This window comes from Gopherus flavomarginatus, chromosome 4, assembly GCF_025201925.1.
Source record: "Gopherus flavomarginatus isolate rGopFla2 chromosome 4, rGopFla2.mat.asm, whole genome shotgun sequence".
Lineage (NCBI taxonomy): Eukaryota > Metazoa > Chordata > Testudines > Testudinidae > Gopherus > Gopherus flavomarginatus.
In genome coordinates, this window is record NC_066620.1 from 182291291 (window position 1) to 182318976 (window position 27686).

The 27686-nt window shown below is 42.3% G+C and overlaps 2 protein-coding genes across 5 annotated transcripts in view; one reads left to right on the forward strand and one right to left on the reverse strand.

Annotated features, from left to right (window-relative positions):
- The window catches only part of EIPR1 (EARP complex and GARP complex interacting protein 1), a 181762-nt gene extending 179294 nt beyond the window's left edge, over positions 1-2468 (reverse strand). The window contains exon 1 of one of the 3 annotated variants that reach the window (XM_050950900.1): positions 2288-2468. Coding sequence is in view for 2 of the 3 variants with exons in the window: in XM_050950897.1 (XP_050806854.1) it covers positions 2288-2329 (42 nt within the window). In the remaining variant the exon portion in view is untranslated. The remainder of the gene's footprint in view (positions 1-2287) is intronic. The other 2 variants (XM_050950897.1, XM_050950899.1) reach the window with 2 other exon arrangements.
- A 32-nt stretch (positions 2469-2500) lies between these two features.
- Positions 2501-27686, forward strand: part of TRAPPC12 (trafficking protein particle complex subunit 12) — a 92045-nt gene continuing 66859 nt past the window's right edge. The window contains exons 1-3 of one of the 2 annotated variants that reach the window (XM_050950744.1): positions 2501-2596; positions 8821-10037; positions 14801-14917. In XM_050950744.1, the coding sequence (XP_050806701.1) occupies positions 8826-10037; positions 14801-14917 (1329 nt within the window). In that variant the 5' untranslated portion in view covers positions 2501-2596; positions 8821-8825. Of the gene's footprint in view, positions 2597-5211; positions 5289-8820; positions 10038-14800; positions 14918-27686 lie in introns of those variants that run through there. The other variant, XM_050950743.1, reaches the window with a different exon arrangement.

The following is a 27686-nucleotide window of genomic DNA, read 5'->3' on the forward strand; positions in this document are numbered from 1 at the left end:
GAATAGTATCACCGATAATATCACGGCTAACCTGGTGGCTGAACTTTGTGACTTTGTCCTCACCCACAACTGTTCCACATTTGGGGACAATATAAACCTTCAAGTCAGTGGCACTGCTATGGGTACCCGCATGGTCCCACAGTATGACAACATTTTTATGGCTGATTTAGAACAACGCTTCCTTAGCTCTTGTTCCCTAACGCCCCTACTCTACTTGCGCTACACTGATGACATCTTCATCATCTGGACTCATGGAAAAGAAGCCCTCGAGGAATTCCACCGTGATTTTAACAATTTCCATCCCACCATCAACCTCAGCCTAGACCAATCCACACAAGCGGTCCATTTCCTAGACACTACTGTGCTAATAAGCGATGGTCACATAAACACCATCCTATACCGGAAACCCACTGACCGCTATATCTACATGCCTCCAGCTTCCATCCAGGACACACCACACGATCTATTGTCTACAGCCAAGCTCTAAGATAGAACCGTATTTGCTCCAACCCCTCAGACAGAGACAAACACCTACAAGATCTCTATCAAGCATTCTTAAAATTACAATATCCACCTGTTGAAGTGAAGAACCAGATTGACAGAGTCAGAAAAGTACACAGAAGCCACCTACTACAGGACAGGCCCAACAAAGAAAATAACAGAATGCCACTAGCCATCACCTACAGCCCCCAACTAAAACCCCTCCAGCGCATCATCAAAGATCTACAACCTATCCTTAAAGATGATCCCTCACTCTCACAGATCTTGGGAGACAAGCCAGTCCTACCTTATAGACAGCCTCCCAACCTGAAGCAAATACTCACCAGCAACCGTACACCATACAACAGAAACACTAACCCAGGAACCTATCCTTGCAAGAAAGCCCAATGCCAGCTCTGTCCACATATCTATTCAAGTGACACCATCATAGGACCTAATCACATCAGCCACGCCATCAGGGGCTCATTCACCTGCACATCTACCAATGTTATATATGCCATCATGTGCCAGCAATGCCCTTCTGCCATGTACATTGGCCAAACCGGACAGTCTCTATGCAAAAGAATAAATGGACACAAATCTGACATCAGGAATCATAACATTCAAAACCCAGTGGGAGAACACTTCAACCTCTCTAACCACTCAGTGACAGACTTGAAGGCAGCAATTTTGCAACAAAAAAATTTCAAAAACAGATTCCAAAGAGAGACTGCTAAACTCGAATTAATATGCAAATTAGATACAATTAACTCAGGCCTAAACAGCGACTGGGAATAGTTGGGTCATTACACTAATTGAATCTATTTCCCTATGTTAAGTTCTCCTCACATCTTCTATGGGTCATCTTAATTATCACTTCAAAAGTTTTTTTTCTCCTGCTGATGATAGCTCATCTCAGTTGATTAGACTCTTTCAGTTGGTATGCATACTTCCACCTTTTCGTGTTCTCTGTATGTATAAATATCTCCTGTCTGTGTGTTATATTCTATGCATTTGAAGAAGTGAGCTGTACCTCACGAAAGCTCATGCTGAAATAAATGCGTTAGTCTCTAAGGTGCCACAAGTACTCCTGTTCTTTTTGCAGATACAGACTAACACGGCTGCTACTCTGAAACCAGTGCCTTTACGTATCTGACGTATCTTCCCACTGTTCGTCTATCCTGCCAAGTATGGCACAACTCAAGCCACTCTGCACAATCAGTCCCCTTCTACCTGAGCTACTGGCCCCTCTTGTCCCCAGGCAGTTAGGCACCTTAGAGAGTGGCTATTGTGTTACATGTGAAAGGAGGCAAAGGTCAGAGTTAAGGCTAACTGTAATATAGGCACATTTTTGGGCTCAGGAAAAACCCCTGATCATCAGCTATGTGGAATGAGAGGCTGCAAGAGAATCTGATTCCCTTGCCCAGTATCAGCTTCCCCCAGCTCCTGCTGCTCTGCAAGAAGCTGTCCTCTTCCACTGCCCACCACCGTGCCTCCTGAAAACCCCTGTCACACACACCCCAAGTAGACAATAGCCCCCCCCCCAGGACTCCCCTCCAAACCCCACCCCCGGCCAGCAGCAGCCCCTCCTTCCCCTGCAGGCTTCCCTCCAACAGCCCCCCCTCCACGTGCTCTCTTCCAACACCACCGCGCCCGGCTCCCCTCCGACACCCCCCTGGCGAACAACAGCCCCGCCCCCGTAGGCTCCCCTCCAACACCCCCTCAGCGGGTTCCCCTCCAACGCCAGCCCACCGTCTCCGCCCCAAACCTCTCCCTCCGAGGGCCTCCTCTCCCCGCTCACGCGCACCTGGAACTCCAGCCCATAAATCACTGGGGCGTCGTCCTCCATGACCTCCCCACGGCTGTGCCCGCAAGGCCCCGCCTCAGCAGCCGCACGTCCCTTTCCCCCAGCCTGAGCCGGCTCCCCTGTTTCACGCGTTACTCGCTAGCCCAGGGGCCTTTCTGAGCCACTGCGGCATCCGTTCCTCTTCCCTTCCAGGTGATGTGACGGCGACGCAGGCGCCGTGGAGACCGGTCTCTGGTTGACGGCGCAGACGCAGTAGGTGCTGAACCCTTCGGGCGGCGGTGGTGCAAGGCTGCTGCTGTCGCTGAGCAGGTGAGGGTCGGGGCTGTAGCGGGATGGGGCTGCCAGGCTAGGCGAGGCCTGGCGGAACGGAGGGGAGGGGGGTCTGGTCGGGCCCGGGAACCGCTGTGGTCAGCCTGGCGTGGGGCTCCCTAGCGGGGAGCTGGCCGGGCCGGGGTCCCGGTTTGGGGTGAGGCGGCAGCAGAGGTGCCTCCCCGCTGCGCTGTCGCTTGTACTACGAGGGTCTGGCTGGCGCACGCAGTCTTCCCTCCCCATCCCCCATAGAGGATCGTGGGATCTGCCTGAAAGTGAACCCCAGAGAGAGGCCCTGGAGCCAGGCCTGGGGGGCTGGGACGCCCCTTTCCCTTCCTCTGTTAGACAGTGGCCATGTTCTTCCGCCGCACCCGTCACCGCGCTACCCGGGAGTAGTAACGAGACTGTGCGGACGCCCTGCTTCATGCCCACGGATCCCCCTTCAGCCGAGTGTGCGGTACCTGCCAGGGAGCGTCAAACCCACGCTCTATATCCACGCTGTTACGTGAGAGGTAGTGGGTACTGACTGGCCAGGCCAAAGGTTTAGCCTGGTGAATTAGCACAGATGCCCATACAGACTCAGAAACAGGAAATTCCGTGGCAAAGCTGTGAGCACACATGTATTTATTTGCCAGTGCATTATAAACCAGTGGTTCTCAACCTTTTTGGGCTCAGGACCCATTTGTAAATGTTTATGGCCTGTCCTGATACAGTAAATAACCTGGAGGTGGTTTTGTTTGGATCCTGCCCAGCATTCACCCCACAGTGGTGGCTCCTGCAGCTCCTGGGCTGTGGCAGTGCTTGGCTCTTGCTCTGGGCTTTGCAACCTCCAAGTTTCAGTGCAGCTCAGGTTTGGCCCTGCCCCCTTCACTGGACCAAATTTGAGTGAGTGGAGTTGTGACCTGGCTTATGGGATTGCAGTGCCATTCTAAGCTTTGGCCTACCCAAATACCTGTCGTCATGATGGCTGGGCTAAACCTGAGTGGTGCTGGGAACCCAGAGGTTGGAGTGCCTGGACCAGGGAGGTGAGCCCTGCCAGCCCTGTGGGACAGGAGCTGCTACGTGACCCTTTGAAATATTCTGGCAACCCAGTTTTGGATCCCGACCCACGAGTTGAGAAACCCAGTTATAGATGGCAAAGGGAAGGGAATGAGCTACTCACAAAGCAGGCTAAAAGTATTTTCAGTGAGTATAACTGGTAGAAACTTTTCATTAAGATTTTAGAATAACTTTGGCCCATTCTGCAATGAGACCTATTCCTGTGCCTGTGCAAAGTACTGTTGTTTTCAGTGGGATTCTGCATGGATTCAGTACCAGGCTAGCTGTAGTTTTATATATAGAAAGATAAATAAATCAAAATTTTAAAAAACGTAATCATTACTTAGTCTGAGATTAGGAGCAAATTAGAAGCCTCCAAGGTTAAAGAAAGAAATTCATCTTAAATTCATCTCCCAGTAAAATTAGCTTCTTTCTCCAAAGCTGCATAGGCTTTGAAATATGGGAAAATATAGCATTTTTTGTTTTTTGTTTTTTTTTCACAATCAAAAGATAAAATAGAGTGTATTTACTGAATTTTGCCAGAAGCTGTGATGGAGAACCCCACTTGGGGATATACAAAAGTTTAGATGTTAAAAAGAGAGGTTTAAAAATGCCAGTTAGGTTTTAAAAAATTGCCAGAGAATTGTAGAAATCTTCACCTTTGAGATCTTTGGGGGGAAAAAACAAGATTCACTTATTACAAATTTTTAGTAAAATTTTCTATATATTTAGCTTTCCTCTGCAGAATTGCATCTTTTATCAACAAGTATTCCACATCTACATGTGTTTCTTAGATTTAATTCATCTTTTTCTTCAGTGTGTTCCATTTTTCACTCCCATTCAGATATTTTTCTAGATAGTAAACAGGATTTTGATTTTATTCCAATGAGGAAAAAACTTCCAAGCTCTGAATTGATGAATAAATATACATAGTGTTATTTTGAAAATAGTTGTGAGACTAAAAGACCTAGCAGTGTTTTCAGCTAGTTAAACAGTGTCATGTCTACACCATGGTAGATAGCAGGAAATGTAACAGGGATTATGTGGTGAGAGAAAACCTGCTCCTTGTAACTTCAAACTCATTCAAAGTTACAGAGGCATCAGTTACTCTAAATTTTTCTATAGAAAGCTGTCTTATTTTGCTGCTTAAGTTTGGGAGCCACACTGAACAGAAGAGTAGAATACATCTTCTTGAGGCACTGGGGTGGAGTCGGAGAGAAGGAATTATACTGCAGGTGCCTAGAGAATTCCTAACCAAAAAAAAACAAAACAAAAACCCACCCTAGTCATACTGCTAGTTTTAATCAAGTTTATAATACGTTGCTGGCATGCTTTCCTCTAAATATGGCTTGTGTCAACGTGCAGCAAGGTTAAAATCCAGCTATAACAATGTCAACCAAAAGTGTCATCCCTGTCTGCGCTGACAGACGGTTATCTTTCTGCAACAGGTATGGCATGTTCTCCCCTTCCTTCCCAAAACACAGACAGAGCCCCTTAGCTTGTGACTTCTAAATTGACTTGTCAGGTCCTTTTTTTTCCTCTCCCCTCTCTTTCAGGTATGACATCCCAAAGTGCAATTGCACTCCATACGGTTGATGTCTATTTCCTTGGAACAATATAGAATTTTTGCCCAGAATGTACCAATATAAACATGGTATGATAGGCACGGATATACCAATGCTAGTGTGGTAGCAGAAAGGCTGTGATGTGGACACAAACTTAATGTATTACTACATTTGAAGCCTCTTTGACAAGAATGTTCTCTGCCTCAAATTTCCTCTGTGTAAAGTGGGGGGTTAATATGTCTCTGTCTCACCAATATGTTCATAAGTAAGGCTGCATGTCTGTCACGAAAGTCACGGATTCAGCTGGCTCTGGGGCTGCACGAGCAGATCAGACAGCCTCTGGGCTGTTTCTAGGGCAGTTTGGGTGTGGGAGGGGGCTCAGGGCTGAGGCAGGGGATTGACTGTGGGGTGGCACTTACCTCGGGGGTGGGAGGTAGCAGCCATCATGTCCCTTCAGCTCCCAGGAGGACTGGCCTGGTGGCTCTGTACGCTGAACCACAGGTGCCACCCCCGCAGCTCCCATTGGCTATGGTTCCCCGCCAATGGGAGCTACAGAGCCAGAACTTTTGTGGCACGAGTAGCATGCAGAGCTCCCCGGCCTTCTCTCCCCATAAGAGCTGCAGGGACATGCGGAACCGAGTAAGGAGCCTGCCACCCCCACCAACTCTCCCCGCCCAAGCACCAGCGGGGATTCCAGTCCATGTGCCGCCATCTGCCCCTCCAGCACCTGTGGCACCCCGGACTGCCCCCAAGTCCCCGCCCCCCCGAGCAGCTTCACGGCCCAAGTTTTAGTTACAGGTATAGTATAAGTCGTGGACGCGTCAAGGACCATGAACTTTTGTTTACTACCTGTGACCTGCCTATGGCTTTTACTAAAAATACCAGTGTCTAATATGTAGCCTTATTCATAAGTAAGGCTGCATGTCTGTCATGGAAGTCACAGATTCCGTGACTTCTGCAGCAGCCGGTGCAGCTGGCTCCGGAACTGCCTGAGCAGATCAGACAGCTCCTGGTCCAGCTGCAGTGCCCGCTGCTGGGGTAGTTTGGGTGTGGAAGGAGGCTCAGGGTTGGGGCAGAGGGTTGGGGTGCAGCCTGGCGCTTACCTCAAGGTGGTTGGGGAGGTCTCCCTGGAAATGACCGGCATGTCCCTTCAGCTCTTTCAGGGGTTGTCACAACAAATTTTTTGGTGGTCTCAGAGTGCAGCCACCAATTCTTGCTCATGGCTGCTCTGACAGTTTTTCCTAGAATACTTAATTAACTGTAGGAAAAACAAATAAATGTGCACAGATACATATCCAAATCATTGTAATCTATCTACCTAGGGTTTTGTTTTTGTTTTGTTTGTTTTGTTTTGTTTTCAGACTCAATAATAAAAATAGTGTACACTTGTCTCTATTCTTTATTGGACCTAAACAGAATAGAAACACAAATAAGGTGCTTTGAATACGCTTATCATTTTTCATATTGTTTCTTTTGGGTTTTTTGATTGCTTTTTTTAAGACTTGCTAGCTACTAAGTGTGCTGTGAAAAGTGATATTAACAAACATTTAAATTTCACTTTTCACAACATATCTACTCACAAATTAAGCCGTGGATGAGGAGGTAGGTACAGAGGCAACAGGGGCCAGGGTGATGGGGCAGCTGGGGGCAGAGGTGATGGGGGGGATGGGCTTGGGGCTAGAGTCTGTCACCATGCAGCCAGGGAATGGAGCCCAAAATCCCATGACCAGGGGACAGAGCCCAAAGCCCTGTGGCTGGAGCCTGTCACCCAAGGGCTGTAGCCCTATCCCACTTCCCCCAGGAAGGTGGGGAACTCACTGGCTGCCTGTTCCTTCAGCTTGTGTCTCTCCAGAGGGGTGAAGGGCCCAACCACTTCTGATGGCCTCTGGCTGCTGCATTGCACAAGCAAAGCCCCTGGTGGCCGCATTTGAGAAACACTGACCTACGCAGAGGGGCCTTCCCTCCCCCTAGGAGCTGCAGGGACACATGGAGCCAGGTAGGGAGCCTGCTAGCCCCACCAACCGCCTCTTCTCTCCCGCCCAGACCAACCTCTCAGAGTACCCTCAGACCAAGTTTTAGTTAGGAGTATAGTACAAGTCATGAACAGGTCACGGGCCATGAATTTTTGTTAATGGCCTGTGACCTGTTCATGATTATTACTAAAAATACACATGACTAAAACATAGCCCTTATTCATAAGCATTCAGCTGAGTGTCAGAGTGCTATGAAGAGGTGCTTATTATTGATTCCTTCTAGAATATAGTGTCTCATCTCATCATATTAGGTGCTGTGCCATCTCATAGGAGACACTAGGTAGGTTTCCAGTCTCTGAAATTTGAGAAGCAGACTCCTAGACATGAACAAAAGATTTCAGAAATCTTAAGATGCATGATCCTCTTTCTGTGGGTCCCAGCACTGTTTTTATTGAGTCAGTAGCAAAATGCCAACTGTCTTCAGTGGGAGTAGGATCAGGTGCTTATTGGTTTTCTCCTTTCCTCTATACCCAAACATGTTTATTATTTATTATCATTAACATTTATATTCCAGTAATGCCTAAAGGCCTCAGCTCAAGCTATCGTAGTAGACACTGTACAATCGTAGTTAAAGTCCCTTCCTTAAAAAGCTTATAGTGTAAAAGGAAAGATATAACAGGTGACTGACACAAGCACAAAGCAGAGGGGTAACAAAAATAGTGGTTGCCTGAACCATTTTTAGCCAATCGGTAGCAGTAATCACAATTTATCATCTGAATGCCACTTACCTAAATCATTATTGAATAAGTGACCAAGGAAAAGGAAAATGTGGGCTATTAGTTTGTCAGGCAAGTAATACCCTCCTGCCCCCCGAGTAGACCTTCCTGTCTCCATTTGCCCTTTGGAAAGAATATTAATGTTTTTTAGTTTAAGTAAAACATTCTGAAGCATGTAGATGAATGAGAGCGTATATCAGGAGAGGTGGGGATGTTGAGAGAAGTTTTCTGAACAATCCAAAGGAAGTAAACCTCCAGGGTAATGAAGTCTGGTACCATAGGTTATGAAGATGTTTTTGGTCAAATAGGGAAGAGGGACTCTTACCATGGGAGAGAGTAAGTCTACATTTTTGGCCTGCTTTAGATGCACTATTTGTTTCTTGCAGTATCAAAACCAAGGAGGATCAGAATAAGTAATTTTTAGCAGAAAGATATTTTTGTAAAAAAAAAAAAAAAAAAGTCTGGTCCATTTTAGTGTTGATGTTTGTAGTTGCCTCTCAGCTAAGTAAGTTATAATATTACTTGTTTAACTGAAAGGAAATATTTGCAGCATAATGCTAAATACCTTTTTGAGGAGGCTGGAGTTGAATGGGAGTGTGTGTGCATGCATGCTCACACACCATTGCCTTCCTGAAATTATAGTGTTTGGGGACTCACAAGTTCATAGTGGCAAAAGGTAAATTTAAAACATTTTTTGTGCCAAGTACGGAATAGCTGGCCAACAATTAAGTGTAAAAAACAAATATTTTAATAATCAAATGACTGCATAAAAAGTCCTTCATTGCCTTTTTAATAAATACTCTTGAGTTTCAGAGTAATGATTTAAATTGATCAATACAATTAACTTCTGGAATATTTTTCCCTTTCTTTAGTCACAATGGAAAATAATCAATGTAATGATGAGGATGCCAAGAAGAGTGTTTCAAATGAGGAGGCATGTGGAAATGTAGTTCAGCAGAGGGCTCAGGAAGAACTTCTCTTTCATGAGGAAACCATTGATCTTGGTGGAGATGAATTTGAGTCTGAAGGGAATGAGACCATCTCAGAGGATTCCAATAACTTCATAGATAAACTTAATGAACATATGATGGAGAGTGTCATTATTTCTGATTCTCCAAACAACAGTGAAGATGACACCGGTGAACTTGGTTGCCTGCAAGAGATTGTGGAACAAATGGAACTCAAGGACATTTGTAAACCAGAAGGAGAAGTGAGTAAGGAAGAAGCCCTAGGTAATGAGAGTGAAACTGAACATGAAGAAACACCTAAAGACATTTCTGATATTGGAACAGATGATCAGGCATCTTTAAAGGAAGAGTTGATTCAAGAAGCAGTGAAAGATGAACTGAAAGTGGGAAATGAAGCTCTAGATGACTCAACGCCAAGTAATATTGAGGAAAGTAAATCTGAGGAGCCAATATCATCACCCCTTGCCAGCAAATCATCTCCTGAAGCTGAACCTATCCCTGTATGCACCATTTTTAGTCAAGCAAACAATGTTAATACTCAACCACAGTTGTTCATACATGACGGCTTTGAGCCTCAAATGGTGAAGTCTCCTAGTTTTAGTAGTGTAAATGAGGTCCCAGTGAAGTCTCATCCACAGGTGGTTCAACCAAGTCCTAGCCTAAGTACATTTTTTGGTGACCCTGTTAACACTAATCTAGCTGTTGAGTTTTTTGATTCATTTACTACTTCCACTTTTATTTCTGTCAGTAACCCTAATGCAAGTTCTTCAGTCCCAGAACAAATGTCATCTGTTAGTACAGTTGGAGACAATTCCAATGACTCTGCTGACCCTACTTACTCTGTAGGAAATGGGAGATCTGAAGCAAGTGGTCCCTCTACATCTTTAGAAATATCACAATCTCCTAAACCATTTTCACAGATCCAAGCTGTTTTTGCTGGAAGTGATGACCCATTTGCGACAGCCTTGAATATGAGTGAATTAGATAGAAGAAATGATGCCTGGATTCCCAGTGAGGAAACCAGAAAGGTTTTAATTTCAGTAGCCACTCAGCAGTATAGTACTCTGTTTATAGACAAAGAGAATCTCACCATGCCTGGATTGAAGTTTGACAACATCCAGGTAAGAATCCTATAGCTACATCGTGCTTTTTGTTTGTATGTTAGGGCAATGAAATGGGATGACACATCTAGTGGTCTACTCTTTTTATTACCTTGTTTTACAGACTGTGCTCATCTTATGTGTACTATTGCAATCCTTATAGCATTGAAGATGACTGACAGAGCAATCATTCATGAAAGGACAAAAAGCTGACTCACGTGTAATGATCAGAAAGCTTTGTTACTTATTTGTAGAGACTGATGTAATCAATTTATATAGAATCTAGGCTTCCGTTTAAAAAGTCATTTCTAGCTTTTGCGAAGATAACATTCCAAACATGAACTGGATATAGATTAAAGCAGTGTGGTGTTCTATGAAGTTTGCAGACAGGTAACTCCAGTGCTTCTGCTTGTAGAATTCAGTGCTACAATGAAGTCTTATCATTTTTCATAGCTAATGTTCAGAATGCTACTGGTAGCACTGGCAAGAATCAGGTCAGATGCATTCTGATACTGCTTAGGAAAGCTAGGAGCAGCAACAGAGGCAGGCATTGAAGCCATTTACTGGTGAGGAAGACTCAAAATGGAGGTTGGTGGAGGGATAGACTAGTGTGGAGACCTATGCATTTCTCAGCAGCTAGGCAACACTGCATAGGAGAGAAGAAACACAAAATTCCTTTCTTCTAGATTTTAGCAAGACTAGAATTTCAAGTTTATCTAATATCTGTTGTCCAGAGGCTGATGTGAAAGGATGCAGAGACTGCTTCACAGTAGAGATTCTCGTATCCTCCCCTGTCCTCGCAGCTGAAACTGGCAGGGTGGTTAAGCTTTTCAGCAGAGTTTTGCCTCTGGACTTTACAGGTGATGTTCCTCATCCTCCTTTTTCATCTCTACACCTCTGGCTAGTAGGTTTTGTCTTCCAGATGGTAGAGGTCAGGTAATACTGTTTTTTTAAGCCTTGTTTAGTAGTACTGTAGTATAAAATTCATTATCATTCAGTAATGAAATTAGAGGTTTCAAAATAGCTGTCAACAAGTATGTCTGTCACAATATAGACAACAGAAAATAGTTCCTACAGAAGTAGAGCATTAAAGAAAGCCCTATGGCAGCCTACTCCCTGTTTCTCTTACGCTTTTGCTGGGCACCTCAGTCTGGGTGTGTCATATGTGCCAACTGGACACATCATGGGGGGAAAACTCTGCCCCTCCGATCTCAGACACCTGCACCACCTGCCTCCCAGAGCCCAGTCGTGAGGCATCCCCCAGCCCAGATACTCACTGTGACACTGCACCCCATATTCTTCAGTGATATTATTATAATATGGTTATGGCATAATTCTGGTGTATTTTAACCCATTGCACTTGCATCCCCAAAGCCCAGCTGCCCAGCACCCTCCCCCAGCCCAGACACCTGCATTCCCTACCCCCAGAGCCCAGGTATTGGACACCCCCTCGCCCAGCCCAGACACCTGCACTCCCTACCCCCCAGAGTCCAGCTGTGTGCCCCCCCAGCCCAGATACCTGCACTCCCTACCCCCCCAAGTCCAGCTGTGCCTCCCACCGCCCCCAGCCCAGACACCTGCACCCTCTACCCCCCAGAACCCAAGGATCCAAAGAAAGAAACAGCCTGATGCTGGGACCAGGCTTGTACAAAGTTTCCTGCATGCCGCCTCTTCCCTTGAGGGTGTAGTGTTAACTGCAGGGCCTGGAACCCCTCTCCTCCTGGCAAGTGTCCTCTATTTGTGAACTGGGCTCCACTGGGTCCAGTGGTCCCTAGTGGTGGCCAGCAGCTGTCTAGCACCAATTCTGTGGGGAAAAATGCAATTCTACACAACATTAATTCTGCAAATTCTGCATTGCATAGTAGTGCAGGATTTCCCCGGGAGTATATATTAGAGTAGTGCCCAGAGGCCCAAGTTGAGATTGAGGGCCCTTTATGCATGACACAGTACATTCACACACTGAGAGAAAGTCCCTACCTCAAAGAACTGAGAGTCAGAATGGACAAGTCAGACAAAGGATGGGAAACAGAGGCACAAGAGGTGAAAGTGACTTATCAGTCAGGTCTGGACTGACTTCCAAGCCATTGCTCTACCGTTAGATCACACTACCTACCCCAAACAATATAATGCTTCCTGCTCTTTCATTCAGTGTGTCTCTAATTTGCAAACAGTTGCTTTCTGAGTTGTTTTGCTACCCTTAGTTATTTTTGGTCACTCCTGATTTGATGTCTTCTTTATGCTCCCTGCCATTGTCTTCTGTTTTTTTGCCAGTTTTTCTCTCACCTCATTTCTTCTTTCTCCTGCTTTCCCTACTCACTCATTTATTGACTTCTGTTATACCAGCTACCACTGTTTTCTCATTCATGCTTATTTAATGTATTTTCCCAAATCAGCTTCCTTTCTAGCATGTTTAGATTCTCCTTACCACTATCGTGATTTAAATTGTCTACTTTTCAGACTATAGATGGAGGCAGCAACTAATATTGATTTTTTTTTAAGCTAAATTTGCTGGCCAGTGATGGTGATGATAAGTTTTATTCTGGCAGAAAATAGCTAATTCCATTGCAAAATAACATCTTTGTGTTTAAATTCAGAGCTCAATTGTATTTAAGTTGTGATTGTGCTTAAATTTACAATTTTTAAAAAATCTAATAAATACTTTTAAATTTTAACCCCTTCAGTAAAGAGGTTAGAGGATCATAAGGGCTAAATGATTCTGGCCCTCTCTGAGCGTAAGGGTACTGAATTGCTGAAATTTTATGCAGGGAACATGTTTGTATGGCTCTTATCAGCACCTAAGACTGTAACTCATTTGTGTATGTTTTATCTTCTTTAACCTTGTTGTTAACTTTTATTTCTTTTTCTTAGTTAATAAATCTTTAGTTAGTTTCTTATAGGGTTGTCTTTGATGTAAGATTAATCTGATTGATCTGTTCCTTTGAGACTGGGAGTAACCATATTATTGTGATTTTTAGTGTAAGGGACCGTCTATCACAAAGGCAAGTTTGCCTAGGTGGCAAGACAGACTGGATTACCCAATGGGACGGCCTGTAAGTCAGTGGTTAGGCTGTTGGAATGCCTGAGGAGTTTACACTTGATACTTGGTTGATGAAATTTAAGTATAGCAGTCACAACCAGTTTGGGGTTTATACTCTGTTTCATAACAGTCTGCCCTGAGTTTGGTACTCACTCTCTTGAACCACTGCAGAGAGCTTGACGCCTGGGTATCAAAAACTGGTCATGCTACATGATTACTATAAACATTTGGAGGTTTCATGCTAGCTTCTCATGTTCTGAACTCTTAAGGTTCAGTTCTGAGTAGGAAAGTTATGACAATTACAATGGCCTCTTCTGGCTTTATAATATATGAATATATCAAATCTCAGGTTTGTATAACAGCTACCATCACTATGGTTTTGAAGTGCCTCAGTACAAGGATCCGCAGCACATTTAAAATTTGACAGAATAAAATAAGATGAATTTAATATCAAAATAAGTAACAAATACTTTTCTGATTGTACTACTGGACTGTGGGAGATAAAGGAGGTCAGCAATAGTGATGGGGCATTGGAAAAAGTGCTGCATAAATGTGGGTGTCTGCTGCATAATTTAGGTTAACATACCATGTAGAACATGTGGCCTTGACTAGGATCTAGATCAGGGGCAGGCAACCTATGGCACACATGCCGAAGGTGGCACGCGAGCTGATTTTCAGTGGCACTCACTGTGCCCAGGTCCTGGCCACTGGTCCGGGGGGGGGCTCTGCATTTTAATTTAATTTTAAATGAAGCTTCTTAAACATTTTAAAAACCTTATTTACTTTACATACAACAATAGTTTAGTTATATATTATAGACTTCTAGAAAGAGACCTTCTAAAAACTTTAAAATGTATTACTGGCTCACAAAACCTTAAATTAGAGTGAATAAATGAAGACTCCGCGCATCACTTCTGAAAGGTTGCCGACCCCTGATCTAGATTCTCTTCTGTACCAGAGCTCCATTCGGTTCAGAAGTTAGAATTGCTCAAGGAGCCAGTTACAGCTCCCTGATTCTGGGGCCAGCCCTAGACCTGACATATCTTGGTGCTCTAAGTTGTACCATTAGCATTTTCTCCACAACATTTCCGTCCTGCCCTATACCAGACATTGGAGTGAGGTCACAGGTGCCAGGATCCAACTGCAGCATACTTGTGGCAACAGGGAGATCTTCTCCAATGGAGGAATTTTCTGCTGGGGAATATTGTGCTGTGAGGTGCAGAGTACCTGACCCTATGACGACAAGAAGAGTAATATAAGAAAAATGCAAATCCCAATGTTAGTATAGATAAACTAAGAATGAAGGCATACTGTTAAACCCACACCCATAGCCAGACTATATCCAAAAGTATGTTATAAAACTGCCTCACTGTAGCCAAATTAATTTAATAGCACACATTAAACTAGCCTCTACTCAGCTAAACTGCATGTAAAATCGTCGCATAAGCCAGCTTCAATATAGCTAAATATAGATCTAGTGATGGGCGGATCTCAATGCACAAAGTTTGGATGCCTATCCCAACCTAATTTTTGAACTTTTTATTTTGTGGAAAAGTCTCACTTATGTAAAGATTTGCATTCATTTTACAAAAAGAATTCATCCTTGAAAACAAGCGCTTTCACTGAAAATATCTTTCCATTAGAAGCATTTTACTTGTCTTTTCTTTCAAAGTTCTGTGTAACTAGAAGAATGTTAAAATGTGGGGTTTTTTTGTTATAGTCTGTGTTTCCTCTCTCTTTGTGACAGGGAGATGCGGTAAAAGACTTAATGCTCCGTTTCCTGGGTGAGCAAGCAGCAGTGAAGAGACAAGTTTTAAATGCCAATTCCGTAGAACAGTCTTTTGTAGGCTTGAAACAGCTAATTGTAAGTAAGACTACTTTTAATGTTCATCACTTAATTTTTATTAAATTCTGTACTTCCCTGTAAATACTTCAGAGCTAATGATTGTGTAATACAGTACATATTTAAAAAAAAAAAGGGTGCATGTATCTCTTCATGATTTGCTATAAAACTAGAACCAAAATACTATAGCCTTTGATTAGCATTTGTGCTTTTAAAGGACATAGTATGATGATCAATATTTTTAACATGGGCAAGGTAAAATTAAGATTGTTTCAAATACATAGCTCCGTACACTTAATCAGGTATTATTTTAAAAGTTTACTTTACTCCTGGAGGAATTCTGCACCTAGAAATTCTGTGCACAATATTTTAAAATTTTGCAAAATTCTGCATATTTGATGTGAGTGTCAGGAAATGCATTTCCAGTAGACGTAGACAAGTATTAATGCCATTTTACTAGGCACTGTTAAGACCTCATTTAGAATACTGTGTACAGTTCTGACACGCATGGTCAGGAAAGATGTATTTAAACTGGAACAGTGCAGAGAAGAGCTATTAGGCCCTCTGTTCTCTGACCATCCTAGCTTATGAGAGGAGACTGCAAGATCTTGGCTTGTTTAGTCTTACAAAAAGAAGGCTGAGAGGGGATAAGATTGCACTCTATAAATGCATTGGACAGTAAATATCAGAGAGGATGAAGAGCTATCTAAACTAAAGAACAGTGTTGGCAGAGGAGCCAATGAATATAAACTAGCCATGGACAAATACAGGCTGGAAATTAGAAGAAGGTTTCTAGCCATCAGAAGGGTGAAGTTCCGAAGCAGCCTCCCAGTAGGAGTTGTGGTGTCAAACAACTTAATTTTAAGAGAGAGCTGGACAAATGTATGAGTCTGATTGCATGACAGGGTTACATGTGATGGCAGGGCTCAGCAGCCCTGGGGCGACATCCAGTTTATATCTTAACTTTCCTAAAAGCTCATACTTCAGGGTTTCAGCCAAACACCTGCAGGGGTCAGGAAGGGATTTTTTTTTTTTTTTTTTTGCCCCAGTGTATTCTAGGTGGGGATATTTTGATCTCCATCCTCTGAAGGAGGATGTCTGCTACTTGAAATAGAACACTGGGTGGGGCATACCAGGGCTCTGATGTGGCACCAAGCTTTCTCTCTCTCTCTCAGTGGTTTGGCTGGCTGGTTCTTGAGCATATGCTTATGGTTCTAACTGATTCCCATACGTCTCAGGTACAGTGGCAGTTCTTACAGAGTCTGATGAGTTCCAGTGAGGGAACTGGAAGTTGGGTGATAGGCCAGGACTACCCAAGATAACCCTATGAGATGACCCCAATGCCTTTTTGCCAACCTTTAAGCAGTTGGCTGTTAGTGCAAGATGGGACAAGGGTGCACGGGCACTGCAGCTAGCCCCTTACCTGACAAATGACGTTCAGGTGGCTTATGTGGCCCTAAGCAAACACCAAGATAAAGACTATGCATGTTGGGTTGCCCCCCTTTAAGGTGCCACCTGATGTACTGGGATACCACTGAGCCCGCCTGTTCTGCCAGCCTGGGTCCCCTTACACTGTCTTGCTGAGCCAGGCACTTAAGCCTCGTCTAGCGCAGGCAGGGCTAGTGCAGCAGAGAGAGACAGACACTGAGATCAGCTATGGGAAGACACAGCTTAAGGGACTTGCCCCAGCATTCAGGTACCCACCTCCCTTGCAGTGCAGACCCAAAGATATATTGTCTTGCGCTGTATAGAAAATCTGCAGAGCACAAGCTCATAAAAATTTGCCCTTTCCCTCAATGTGAAGAGACATCTGCACAGCTTCTTGTGCCCCTCCCCCCCATATGGATTGCACAAACTGGGTTATGTCAGAAACAAGAAATAAGTTTATTAACTGCAAAAGACAGATTTTAAGTGATTATAAGGGATAGCAAACAGAACAAAGCAGATTACTAAGCAAATAAAACAAAATACGCAAACAGCTTAATTCACTAAAGAAACAAGTTACAAAATGTAATCTCTCCTTCTAAATGTTGAATTAGGCAGGATGCAGAGTTTCTATAACTTACAGTTCTAGTTATCTCTTCTTACAAACTGGGCCCCTGTCTCAGTCTGGACTCGCCTCTGCCTTTCCCCTTAGGTACTTTCAGCAGTCTTTCTTCTTAGGTAGGCAGTGGAGGAGCATCTAGATTAACCCCCTCCCCAGCCTTAAAAATGATTTACCTAAGGCAAAAAACCTTTATTTGTTCCCTGTTCCCCTTCAGAGGAAAAGTGCCACCAGTGTCCAAGGTAGTATTTTGTATCAGGTGACAGGACCACCTGACCTAGTAGTGGCACAACTATGTCCCAGGATGCCTCTCAGGAAGGAGAGAGACTAGTATCTTCACAGTCTTATTGTTTCTTCCTAATGGCCCATGAGGGCTGTGATGGGTGATTGTCTGGTAGATGTCTCCTAAATACACACACGGTTTTAATTGTTACATACTCCATGTTCCTAACTTTAGATACAGAAATGATGCATGCATACAAATTGGATAATCACAATAACCTTTCCAACGATATCTTACATGAATCATCTTGCATAAAGTATATCTTAGTTATGCCATATTCCTATCATAAACATATTTCTATGAAGAATATGGGGTGTAATGTCACACTATGGGTACACTTAAAGATGCTATTTTGAACAGGGTGGGCTTGTCAGCGAAAGAATACCACCAAAAATCCCTAGCAGCTAGATGGAATGGTGAGATATGTCCCAGGGCTTTTGCACAGAAATTGTCAGACTGGGCCAATCATTGGTTGAGGCCAGAGAGTCAGAACTTTAAAGGCCCTCACGGACTTGATTATTCTGGTACAGTTTACACCAAGGCTATGAGAGTCTGGATCTGGAGACATCAGCCAGAATTGTTAAGAGGCCACTGTAAAATTAAAAGAGGAGCATATAGAAGCAGACTTGCCATTGAAAAGAGCTTTGTTCTCCTCAACAGCAAGGAAGAGAGGAAAGAAGCTTAAGGAACCTTATTTATTGAAGCCCTGGAATTGGTCAAGAGAGGCAAATAAGGGTGCCCCAACTGCCTGCTTAGTGATTTGTTACCAGTGCTGGGGCAAAGGTCATATAAAAAAACTGCACTTACATGGACGAGTGGGTTTGCAGAATTCTATAGGTGGACAGGTGTAAAAGGAGGACCTGAGATAAAGAAAATTCCCATCAAACGAGGCAGGAGAACTACAGAGAGGCATTATGAATTCAGTGGAAGCATGTTCCCTTGTATAGAGCACCTTGGTTAGACCACAGTGGCAACAGGAGAGAGTGATAACTATGTATTGTGTACATGGGGAAAAGAACACTTATCCCAGGCCAGTTGTTCCATTGAAAGTAGAAGAAAAGTTTAAATGGCAGAGAGTGGGTGTAGTAAATCCATTGCCTTATTTGATAACACTAGGAATTTATTGGAGTCCATTTCTTGTAGTAAAAAAGGAGTAGGTCCATGTAAAGAGAGCACACAAGTCTGCAGCTCAAAAGAGCCTATTGACTGAAAAGCTACCTAACCTGATAGGAATGATCATGCATCCAACCTCCTTTCTTGAAAAAGGTGTGTTGATCCTTAATTCACAGAGAAAGGGGGTTTCCTCCAAACATCTGAACCTCTATGGTTTGGGAAGAACTAACCACCAAAATAATGACTACCACACTGAAAAGGGGCATCTGACACTCCTACTGCCAGCAACTACATCCTAAAGTTGTAATCTTCTGAAACAAACAACATATCAGTAAACCTCACAAATCCTGGCCTGATCTGTCAACACTAAAGTCATTTTGCACAGTACTTCAGTCCTCAAAGTACCCAGCCAACTGTCTGCAAAATCTACAGGATGCCCAAGCCAAATGACTGCTGAAGTCCAAAGTTTTTGTTATTAATATTTATTATCACAGTGCTGAAAGGTCAATCAAGAATGGAGGCCCCCCTCTGCGTGCAGAGTAGTAGTTGCTTCCTGCCCCAGAGAGCTTACAATCTAGACAGACAAACACAGGTGGGGAGTGAATAAGATGTTCTCAGCAAACATCATACTACGTCCATGATTTTTTAAATTATTGTTGGGGTGGGGGGTTATTTGGGAGGGGATCAACTAAATAGGAAGGAAAGGGGGAGTGAAGAGGGCAAGGTGTAAGACCTTAGTTTTAAGTGGGCTCTTAAGCCCTGGGACTGTGATGCTCCAGTTTTGAGCATCAAAGAAGGGAAGGCAGTGACAGTTGGAGCATCTGTTGCCTTCCCCCTTTTTGACTGCTGATACGACAGGTTTCCTTGAGAAGCTGTCATGTTATAGAACTAATTAAATAAAGTAGCAGCCACTTGGCCAGAAATCCAGATGTCTATATATTCATCCTCATTGGCCCAGCCATTTGCAGATAGTTGTTCCCGAGTGGGTAATATAATTGTGTTCTGCAATCTTATTTATAGAACTTCTAAATTTTTCTTTGTCAATGAGACTTTAAATTTTAGCTTTTTTTTATTTTCAAAGGGGAAAAATTGTTAATTTTTTTTAAACTTGATTCTGGAGTAATTTTGGGCCTTTTTTTAAATCTTGTTATATAAAAGTGGCTGATAAACCAGTCTGAAATATCGAGATCCCAAACTTCCAAATTTGGCTAGTATTATTAAAACCTCTTAACATGTCACTTATTGGTTTTAAATATGGCCATAGGCTAAATATGAGTCTCCTATGATGTCTTCTAAATAGAGATACTTGCTGTGCATCTTACCAGAGCCATTTTCTGATTCCATTATCACCTTAGTACCAACATATTCTTATTATTCTAGGAGGTGCCATGTATAGAAAACGCTTGCCTACTTAGTTCTGAGGATGGTATCCTGATCTTGTTGAAGTCAATGGGAATTTTGGTATTGACTTCATTGGGGTCAGGATTTTGCCTCAGGTGTTTGCTTAAGAGCCAGATGTTTTGCACATCAGTCCTTTTAAAAGGAAATTTTGGAGGTGAATTTAGTGATTGTGGTTGACAGCCCTGGTAAAGTCCTGTCTGCAGCAAGTATATACCAGACAGTGACTCTGCAAGTTTATTCATGATGTCCTACCAATGCACCTCAACTGTGATCTTGAGGAACTATCTCCAGAGATGAGAAGGTTGTTCAGTCACCAAGTCCTCAGCTTCTCTGCTGAGACTACCAACAGCAGCACCAGTTATGGTGACATTGACAACTGACCCCAGGAACTGGACTGAGACCACAAAACTGAATTCATGTCAGCTCATAAAATAGCCTTTGGATTGTATTGTCCTTAGATCATAGCTGCCTGGAGGTGGATTCAGGCCAATAATTTAAAGATGAAAGTATCTATATCCCACTGCCAGGCTCTTGAGCAATGCTTGCCTTTCACACTTCTGAAATTTTGCTTTGGAATACCACTGAATACTGGTAGAGAAGTACAAAGTTCAGGAGGTTCTGCTATCAAACTGTTTTACAACTCAGAGCACTGAGGATTAAAAAAGTTCAATAGCAATTTAGCAACCAGTTTTTAAAATCTATATGCCTGATGTAGTAGTGGTAATTTGTAAATAAAGTTACAAGTCTATAAAAGGTAATAAACATTTATGTATCTCAACTGAAATCTATAAACCAAATGTTCTCAAAATGTTTTTATTATTATAGTGCATGGGCATACAATTGTCTCTGTAATAAATAAAAGTAAATTATAGCCTATCCATGCAACATTTTGTTTTACGGTAGCAAGTAATAATAATGCTTAGATCGTATAAACATTAATGATGTTAGTCACAACCATTCCATAGATTATTCAAAGGGAGGTAAAAAGCTAAACACCTCTGTATTTGTTATTAGATATGGCACACATTTGATATTTCCCAGTGCAACATATTTACAATCTTTGTGGTAGTACTAAGAGTTTTTGATAAATGCTATATATGAGAGTGTTTATTGTATATTAGTGCTTTTAGTGAACAATAATTTCTGTAAGAGGTTAGCCCAAAAAGGGTTGCTAACTACATTTTCCTGAGTAACTTCAAAGTGGTCTGCCATTGGAATTTACAGAGGAGAAGAATGTTGCAGCTAGTGGAGGGGGACATTTTAATCTCTTTAATGGTGTGACATGTAGAGCTAATCACTTCCCTTTGAGCCTCTACTTTAAAAAAAAATGACACACTATTACTTATGCATAAGATTAATATTGTGCTCTTATATATGTTGTCAAATATAATAAATTTGGTTTACAATTATATGGCACATTTAAAAACTTGGAAGTTTTACTTTTGAAAAAAGCTTCAGTTTATTTTTTAATCATTTAAGTTATTAAGCAATTTCAAATAGTTCTCCATCTGATCTTTTTTTTTTTTTTTTTTTTTTTTTTTTTTTTTTTTTTTTAATATCTGGAGGAGGAGAACATGCTGTTCATGTAGAACCGTAAACAGAAGCATCAATTGTGTCTGATAGAAATTTGGGTGGCCTGACTTTTCCTGTGTCTTTGAAATCACTCGATGGCAATGGAACTGGTCTTTACCCTTGCAGTAAACAGTGTTGTAAATTTTTTTTTGCTCTCTGGGGAGTAATTTGGATTCTCATTAAAGTCAGCCTGTGGACAGTCATTGTATGAACTTGTTTTCACAACTCTGATGTCCATTACAAATATTATCTTCTACCTTACTCTTTGAGTTTTTCTTGAGAATAGATTGCCAATCTCCATAATTGTATAGGAGTTTTGTAAAGTGAATGGTTGTCCAACCAAGACTCAGTAGAGAGAACCAAATTCAGTTATTTTTTGACTGAATCAGAATTTGAGGTCAGGTCTCCATAGATTAAGGGCTAGCTCATTGGTCACCTGGGTCTGTATAACGTTTGTTCAGAAAATGGGCATACCTCATTCATATAACAGAGAAAGATGACACTTATTCCTATAATCAGATGTCCTCTGGCTGTAAACTCACCAGAATTCATAAAAGGTTGGTTCTGAACAGTAACTAGAAGGGAGACTTCCAAGGGAGCTTACATCCTGATCTCAGTAGTGTTGCTGACTTAATAGGGGCTACTTTTCCTGCTGTATCAGTACTGAAACAAAGTCCCAGTGTATAGGAAATGCAGTCTTTCAGGCAATCTGTAAAACTAAGGAAATTTAAAAGATCCCATGACAGTTTTTCCAAAGAAAGGAATATTAAGGAAGGAATTGCTATCCTAACCAAAATTGAGCTTTAGTTTTTGTATTCTTTCTTCTTAATTTTCTCCCTAGTGTCAGTTGGAGTCATTTTGCTTCCTTTCCATAAAAAATAAAACCATAAAACTTTTAGTTGCCTCTGCACATTCCCATCCTTAGGATGCATCCACAGTGCATCTTGGACTGATGGAACATTGTAGTAGCAGTATCTGTTGGAGTGCTCTTGATCCCCATCCTCACCTCCGAGCTCTTCACATTCAGAGGGTGGGCCTAAAAAAAGGCAGTATGGCATGTCAGCTGCTCACTTTCTTCCAACTGTAATAGGAGATGGACCAGGCATCTCACCAGATCCTAGGACACAGATTCATTGGAACTGATAGTTCCCAGTGCCTCTGCCTTAGTTAAGCTTTAGTTCTTCTGTTTTTCTTTTTGTTTCCTTGGTTTTTGACTTAGCATCTTAGTGCCCTGGCACAGGTCCTTGGATCCGATACATAGGAACTGAAGACAAAGAAACCAGGAGTTAGAAGTATTTCTCTTGCCCTGCCAGCTTTCCTGCTTGACACATGCATTGACACTATTTAGCATGCATTGTTTGGAGGTGCATTTATCTTTTTTATTGTTCCTTTTATTGCACCTTCACCGAGGGCCTGAAAGGAGTGTCAGAATTGCCTTCAATCTATGTTAATATAGGAAATCACTAAACCTTCCAGCTCTGAATTGCAGGGATCCATAAAATCCCAACCCAAGTGTTTGCCTCCTTGACTTGAGCTATACCTTGGGTGCTAGTCATCATGAATTTGCAGAGAACAAATCTACTGAGCAAATACTTCCCTTGACAAGGGTTAGTCTATGTCAAAAGAGCCAGTCCTCAAAAGCATACTCTCAGGATCCAGTACTTCCATTCCTTGCACCAAAAGCAAAAATATATTCGTAAGTTTCTGGCCTCAGAAATTAGAGCACAGCAAATTGTGAACAGTTGAGGGCCGTGGCCAGATCCGAGCCCGTTGATTCCATGCTCAAAACCTCTTTATAACCATAATAAGTCACCCAGTACTTCCTTGGAACAGTCAATTCCTACTGGATCCACAGTTACCAGGATGGCTCAGGTTCATTACATCAAGTCCCTGGAACATTCTCATTCAAATCTGCCTTTGGATCCGAGGGCCTCTCATGTAGCACCAGAGACATTATTCTTGATGCGTAAAGAAAAAGGAAAGAGAAATAAAAAAACCTTACTGTTGATTACAGATTGCTCTCACCCCTCGCTCCACCGATATGGCCACCAGGTGCCCGTTATCTACCGGGTAATGAGCGTTGGAATAGGGCGGAGGTTCGATCACTGGATGCCCTGGGGGGGGGTGACAAGTGCCCAAGGGTAGTGACGGGGAGAACGCAAGCAATCAGTCGTAGTGTTAAAGATTAAGGATTTATTAAATGAGTCACAGATAAGGATAAGGGATAACACAATTAGTTACAGCTTGGGCTTACAATATAATACTAGAACAAATAACACAAACACTACAATTACAAATAGAAGCTGGCCCTGGTATTTTTCTAAGTCCCAGTAATTATTCAGGTCGTCCCAGGGGTTAGTAAAAGTGATATTGGTGCTATTAATAATCATAAATGCAGCAACTAATCTTATTAAACACAAATTGCGAGGCTCAACTGGTCCCCCTTGCGTTCAAGGTTTCCTGGTCAACGGGTTTCCCCTAGCAGGAGCCTTGGGGCGGCTGGAACCAGTCTCTGCCTCTTATCTAACAACACAGATGTACAGATATCCTTAACAACTAATTATACTTACACATACAAACCACAAAAGTTTCATTACGGCCGGCAAGCAGTCAGGCTCTGGGGAACGCGTGAGCCAGGAGAGAGAGACTGCAGGGTGATCAATCCTGGATACGGTTCGACGGGAATTCGATTTCTCTCTGCCCGTCCCCGGGGGGGGGGCCAACAATATATAACGAATTTTTCGTCATAATTTACAATAAGCCAATTGCAGGGTCGCGAGTGGCTCATGCCCATACAAGGGAGGCAATCGGCCCCCAGCATCTCTACTCAGGAAGCAACCGTCTGGGGGAAACTTCCCCTCCTCAGGTCGGCCGACCGCAAGGTGCTGTTTCCTGTTACAAGTTCTGCTTTCTGAGCAGCTATGTGATCAGTGGCAGTTCTGGGGGCTGGGGGAAAATTCCGTTGGGGGATGGAGGCCGAAGCACTTGTTGTATGGCCCTGGGGCCAAACTTGGGGGTCTAACACTTACAAAGCTAAACCTGTTTCCCTGTCGATGCAAACCTCCCTGGAGGTACATGAATCCACCCTCAGACCTCTACTGGTTCCTCAAGCAATATCTCTCACCCCTTTTGGCTTTTCATTTAACCAAGCCATTATCATCATTGAAAAGTGCTTCAAATCCAAAATCAGGGAACCTGGAGAGCACCCGTCAAGACAATCTGTTCCAAGATTTCAGGTTATGAGATCGACCTTCCTTCCCCAGGAATTATAACAGTAAATTCCCTACCGGATACTGGCAGGACTGAGAGGCAGGGTGGATTTAATTTAAATCAAATTGATTTAAATCATGATTTAAATCACTAGTCAGGAAGATACAATTTAATCATAGATTTCTACATAAAAGTGCATTCTTGTTGGTTGTTATAACCTTAATACATGTTCTTCACAACTCAGAGATAGATGTAGGTATCATTTTTAGAAGGTACACACTATATATATTTTAAGTAATTTATTTTGGAAACTTTTCAGATTAGTTTTACAGCTGTATCAGAAAATGAATGATTGCTTGGTTATTTAATTTACCAAAAGTAATTGAAGCAGATATTTATGAAATCATTGGGAGGTGAACTATCTCCAATTCAACAGGTTAATCATTAATATTTGGAGGATTTTCTTTCCATGCTGTATTAGGAGGAGAACATCACCAGAGAGACATTTAAATTGTTTTGTTTTACTAAAACACCAATGTTACGTATTCTGTATTTTTCATTAATGTCAAACATATAATATTTTAACAAAACAAGCATATGAATTTTTGAATTTAGTTAAAAATTCAAGTTTTTTAAAATCAGGTTGGTTTTTCTTAAAATAGTTTTTAATTAAAATTGTTAAATGAAATTAAAAAAAATATTAAATTGACTCTGTCAGCCAGGTCAACATGAGAAACTTAAAATATTGGTTTCTGCAGCTAACTCTGTCATCTTCATCTTTATTTTCCTGATCGTTCATAATCTAGAAAAGAAAAACAAGCTTTCCTGCTTTTTCAGGTCCCAAATGATTTCTCAATTAGGAATGAATTAGTCCAAAGGAAGAAAATATTCTTTCTACATCAACAGAATATAAATAATAAGAGAGATACCTATCTCCTAGAACTGGAAGGGACCTTAAGATTGTTGAGTCCAGCCCCCTGCCTTCACTAGCAGGACCAAGTACTGATTTTTGCCCCAGATTCCTAAGTGGCCCCCTCAAGGATTGAGCTCACAACCCTGGGTTTAGCAGGCCAATGCTCAAACCACTGAGATATCCTTCCCTCCATATTGCTGTTAAAAGTGAGATGATCATTTCAACAGTCTCTGGCTCCAAGTGCTTAAGTGACTTCAGTCAGTTCACTGGCGTAACTTTCTTCAAAACATCATCAGCAAACACATTTCTTGAATGGTTCACCCTTATCTCTGAAGTTTATTATAGTTGGCATTATGGAGGAATGGTTGCTGGATGTCCATATCATAGCCAGCTTTTCTTCTTCAACAGTTAATGTTTGACCCTGGCACCTAATATTGAGAATATTTGCAAGAAAATGAGCTGGAGATAGTGCTTGTCCCATTTGTTTTGGGGTTTTTTAATGCTTGTAATTTAACACTGTCGTTGCATATTTCTCTTTTTAAGATCTCACTCAGTTACTTCCAAATTTCAACAAAGTCAGCAAGAAAACAGCTATTTCCCTGCATTTTGTTCAAGGCTACAGAAATAGGCTTCAGGGTACTCAGCATGTGTTCAACGTTTCTCTTAAGCCCAATGTTGAGAACTTTGGCTATGCAAGTGCCATCTATTTTTTCCACAATTTTGTTCACAAACTCATCAGATTAGGTCAGTTCTTGATATAGTGCTCAAAAAGTCCACTACTGAGTTCCATCGCACGTCTTGTGGGAGAGTTAGCTTCGTTCCTCCCACTTTTTTTCAGAGCAGTTGCTGCAAAGTGGTTGTTACGGAAGTATTTTGCAATTTCAACAACATTGGCTTTTAGTTATGGAACACTGAAGTTTTTGGCTAGGAGGAGCATCAAATGAGCACTGCAACCGTACGTTATTAGCTTGGGGACTGTCTTCACTCTCTTCTAAACAATTTCTTCTCAGCTTGGATACGTTTGCAGCATTGTCTGTGACCAGGCTGCATACTAGACATTTTAATTCTTTTTCTGTTTGTAGCTTTTACTGCTACTTCTTGTAAGTATTCTGCTGTGTGTGTGCATTTCCTGATGTATCAATTGTTTCTGTAAGGAAGACATTCCCTTCTTTTGTTGTCACACAAGCACATACAACAGGATCATTGTGAACATTGCTCCACCCATCAAGATTCATATTAACAATTTTACCCTCTAGACCTTTTGCACACTGCTCAGTTTCTCTTTCATACACTTTATCCAGCAATTTGCCTGCGACATCGCTCTGTTGGGTGGACTGTATCCTGGTTTTAATGACTGAACTATGTTAATGAAGTGTGGGTTCTCAATTATACGGAAAGGAGAGTTTGTTGTAAACAAACCAGGCAATTTTTCCATCAGTTACCTCTTTTTGTTATCTGCTGGTTCTTATCACAAACTTGTCTATGGTTGTTTCTGGATGATGGAGATTTTTTTTTTCTTTTTGCTACAGGTGATATACTGGGGCTATGTGGCATACATGATGTGACTGAAACATTATCATTGGCAGATAACTCTGACATTATAGAAAATTGTGGTGATCTTGAAGGTGGATAGTCTTCAGAATCCTGTATATTGAAGATGGATTCTCTTAAATGAAATAGGTCAATGCAGTTATTTAATTATTACCATACTACTCATTTAGTATTACAGTACTCATTGAGGGGTGGGGTAGCTCGATGGTTTGAGCATTGGCCTGCTAAACCCAGGGTTGTGAGTTCAGTCCTTGAGGGGGCTATTTAGGGAACTGGGGTAAAAATCTGTCTGGGGAGTGGCCCTGCTTTGAACAGGGGGTTGGACTAGATGACTTCTTCAGGTCCCTTCCAACCCTCATGTTACATTGCATTCACTGACACTCAGTACAGTAACTCCTCACTTAATGTTGTAGTTATGTTCCTGAAAAATGCAACTTTAAGCAAAATGATGTTAAGCAAATCCAATTTCCCCATAAGAATTAATGTAAATTTAGGGGAGGAGAGAGATGTCCAGCTTCCAGGGAAATTTTTTTCACCAGACAAAAAACTATATATTATATAGATATACACACAGCACATTTTAAACAAACAGTTTAATACTGTTCATAGCTATGATAGACTCATAGACTCATAGGTCAGAAGGGACCAATCTGATCATCTAGTCTGACCTCCTGCACAAGGCAGGCCACAGAACCCCACCCAT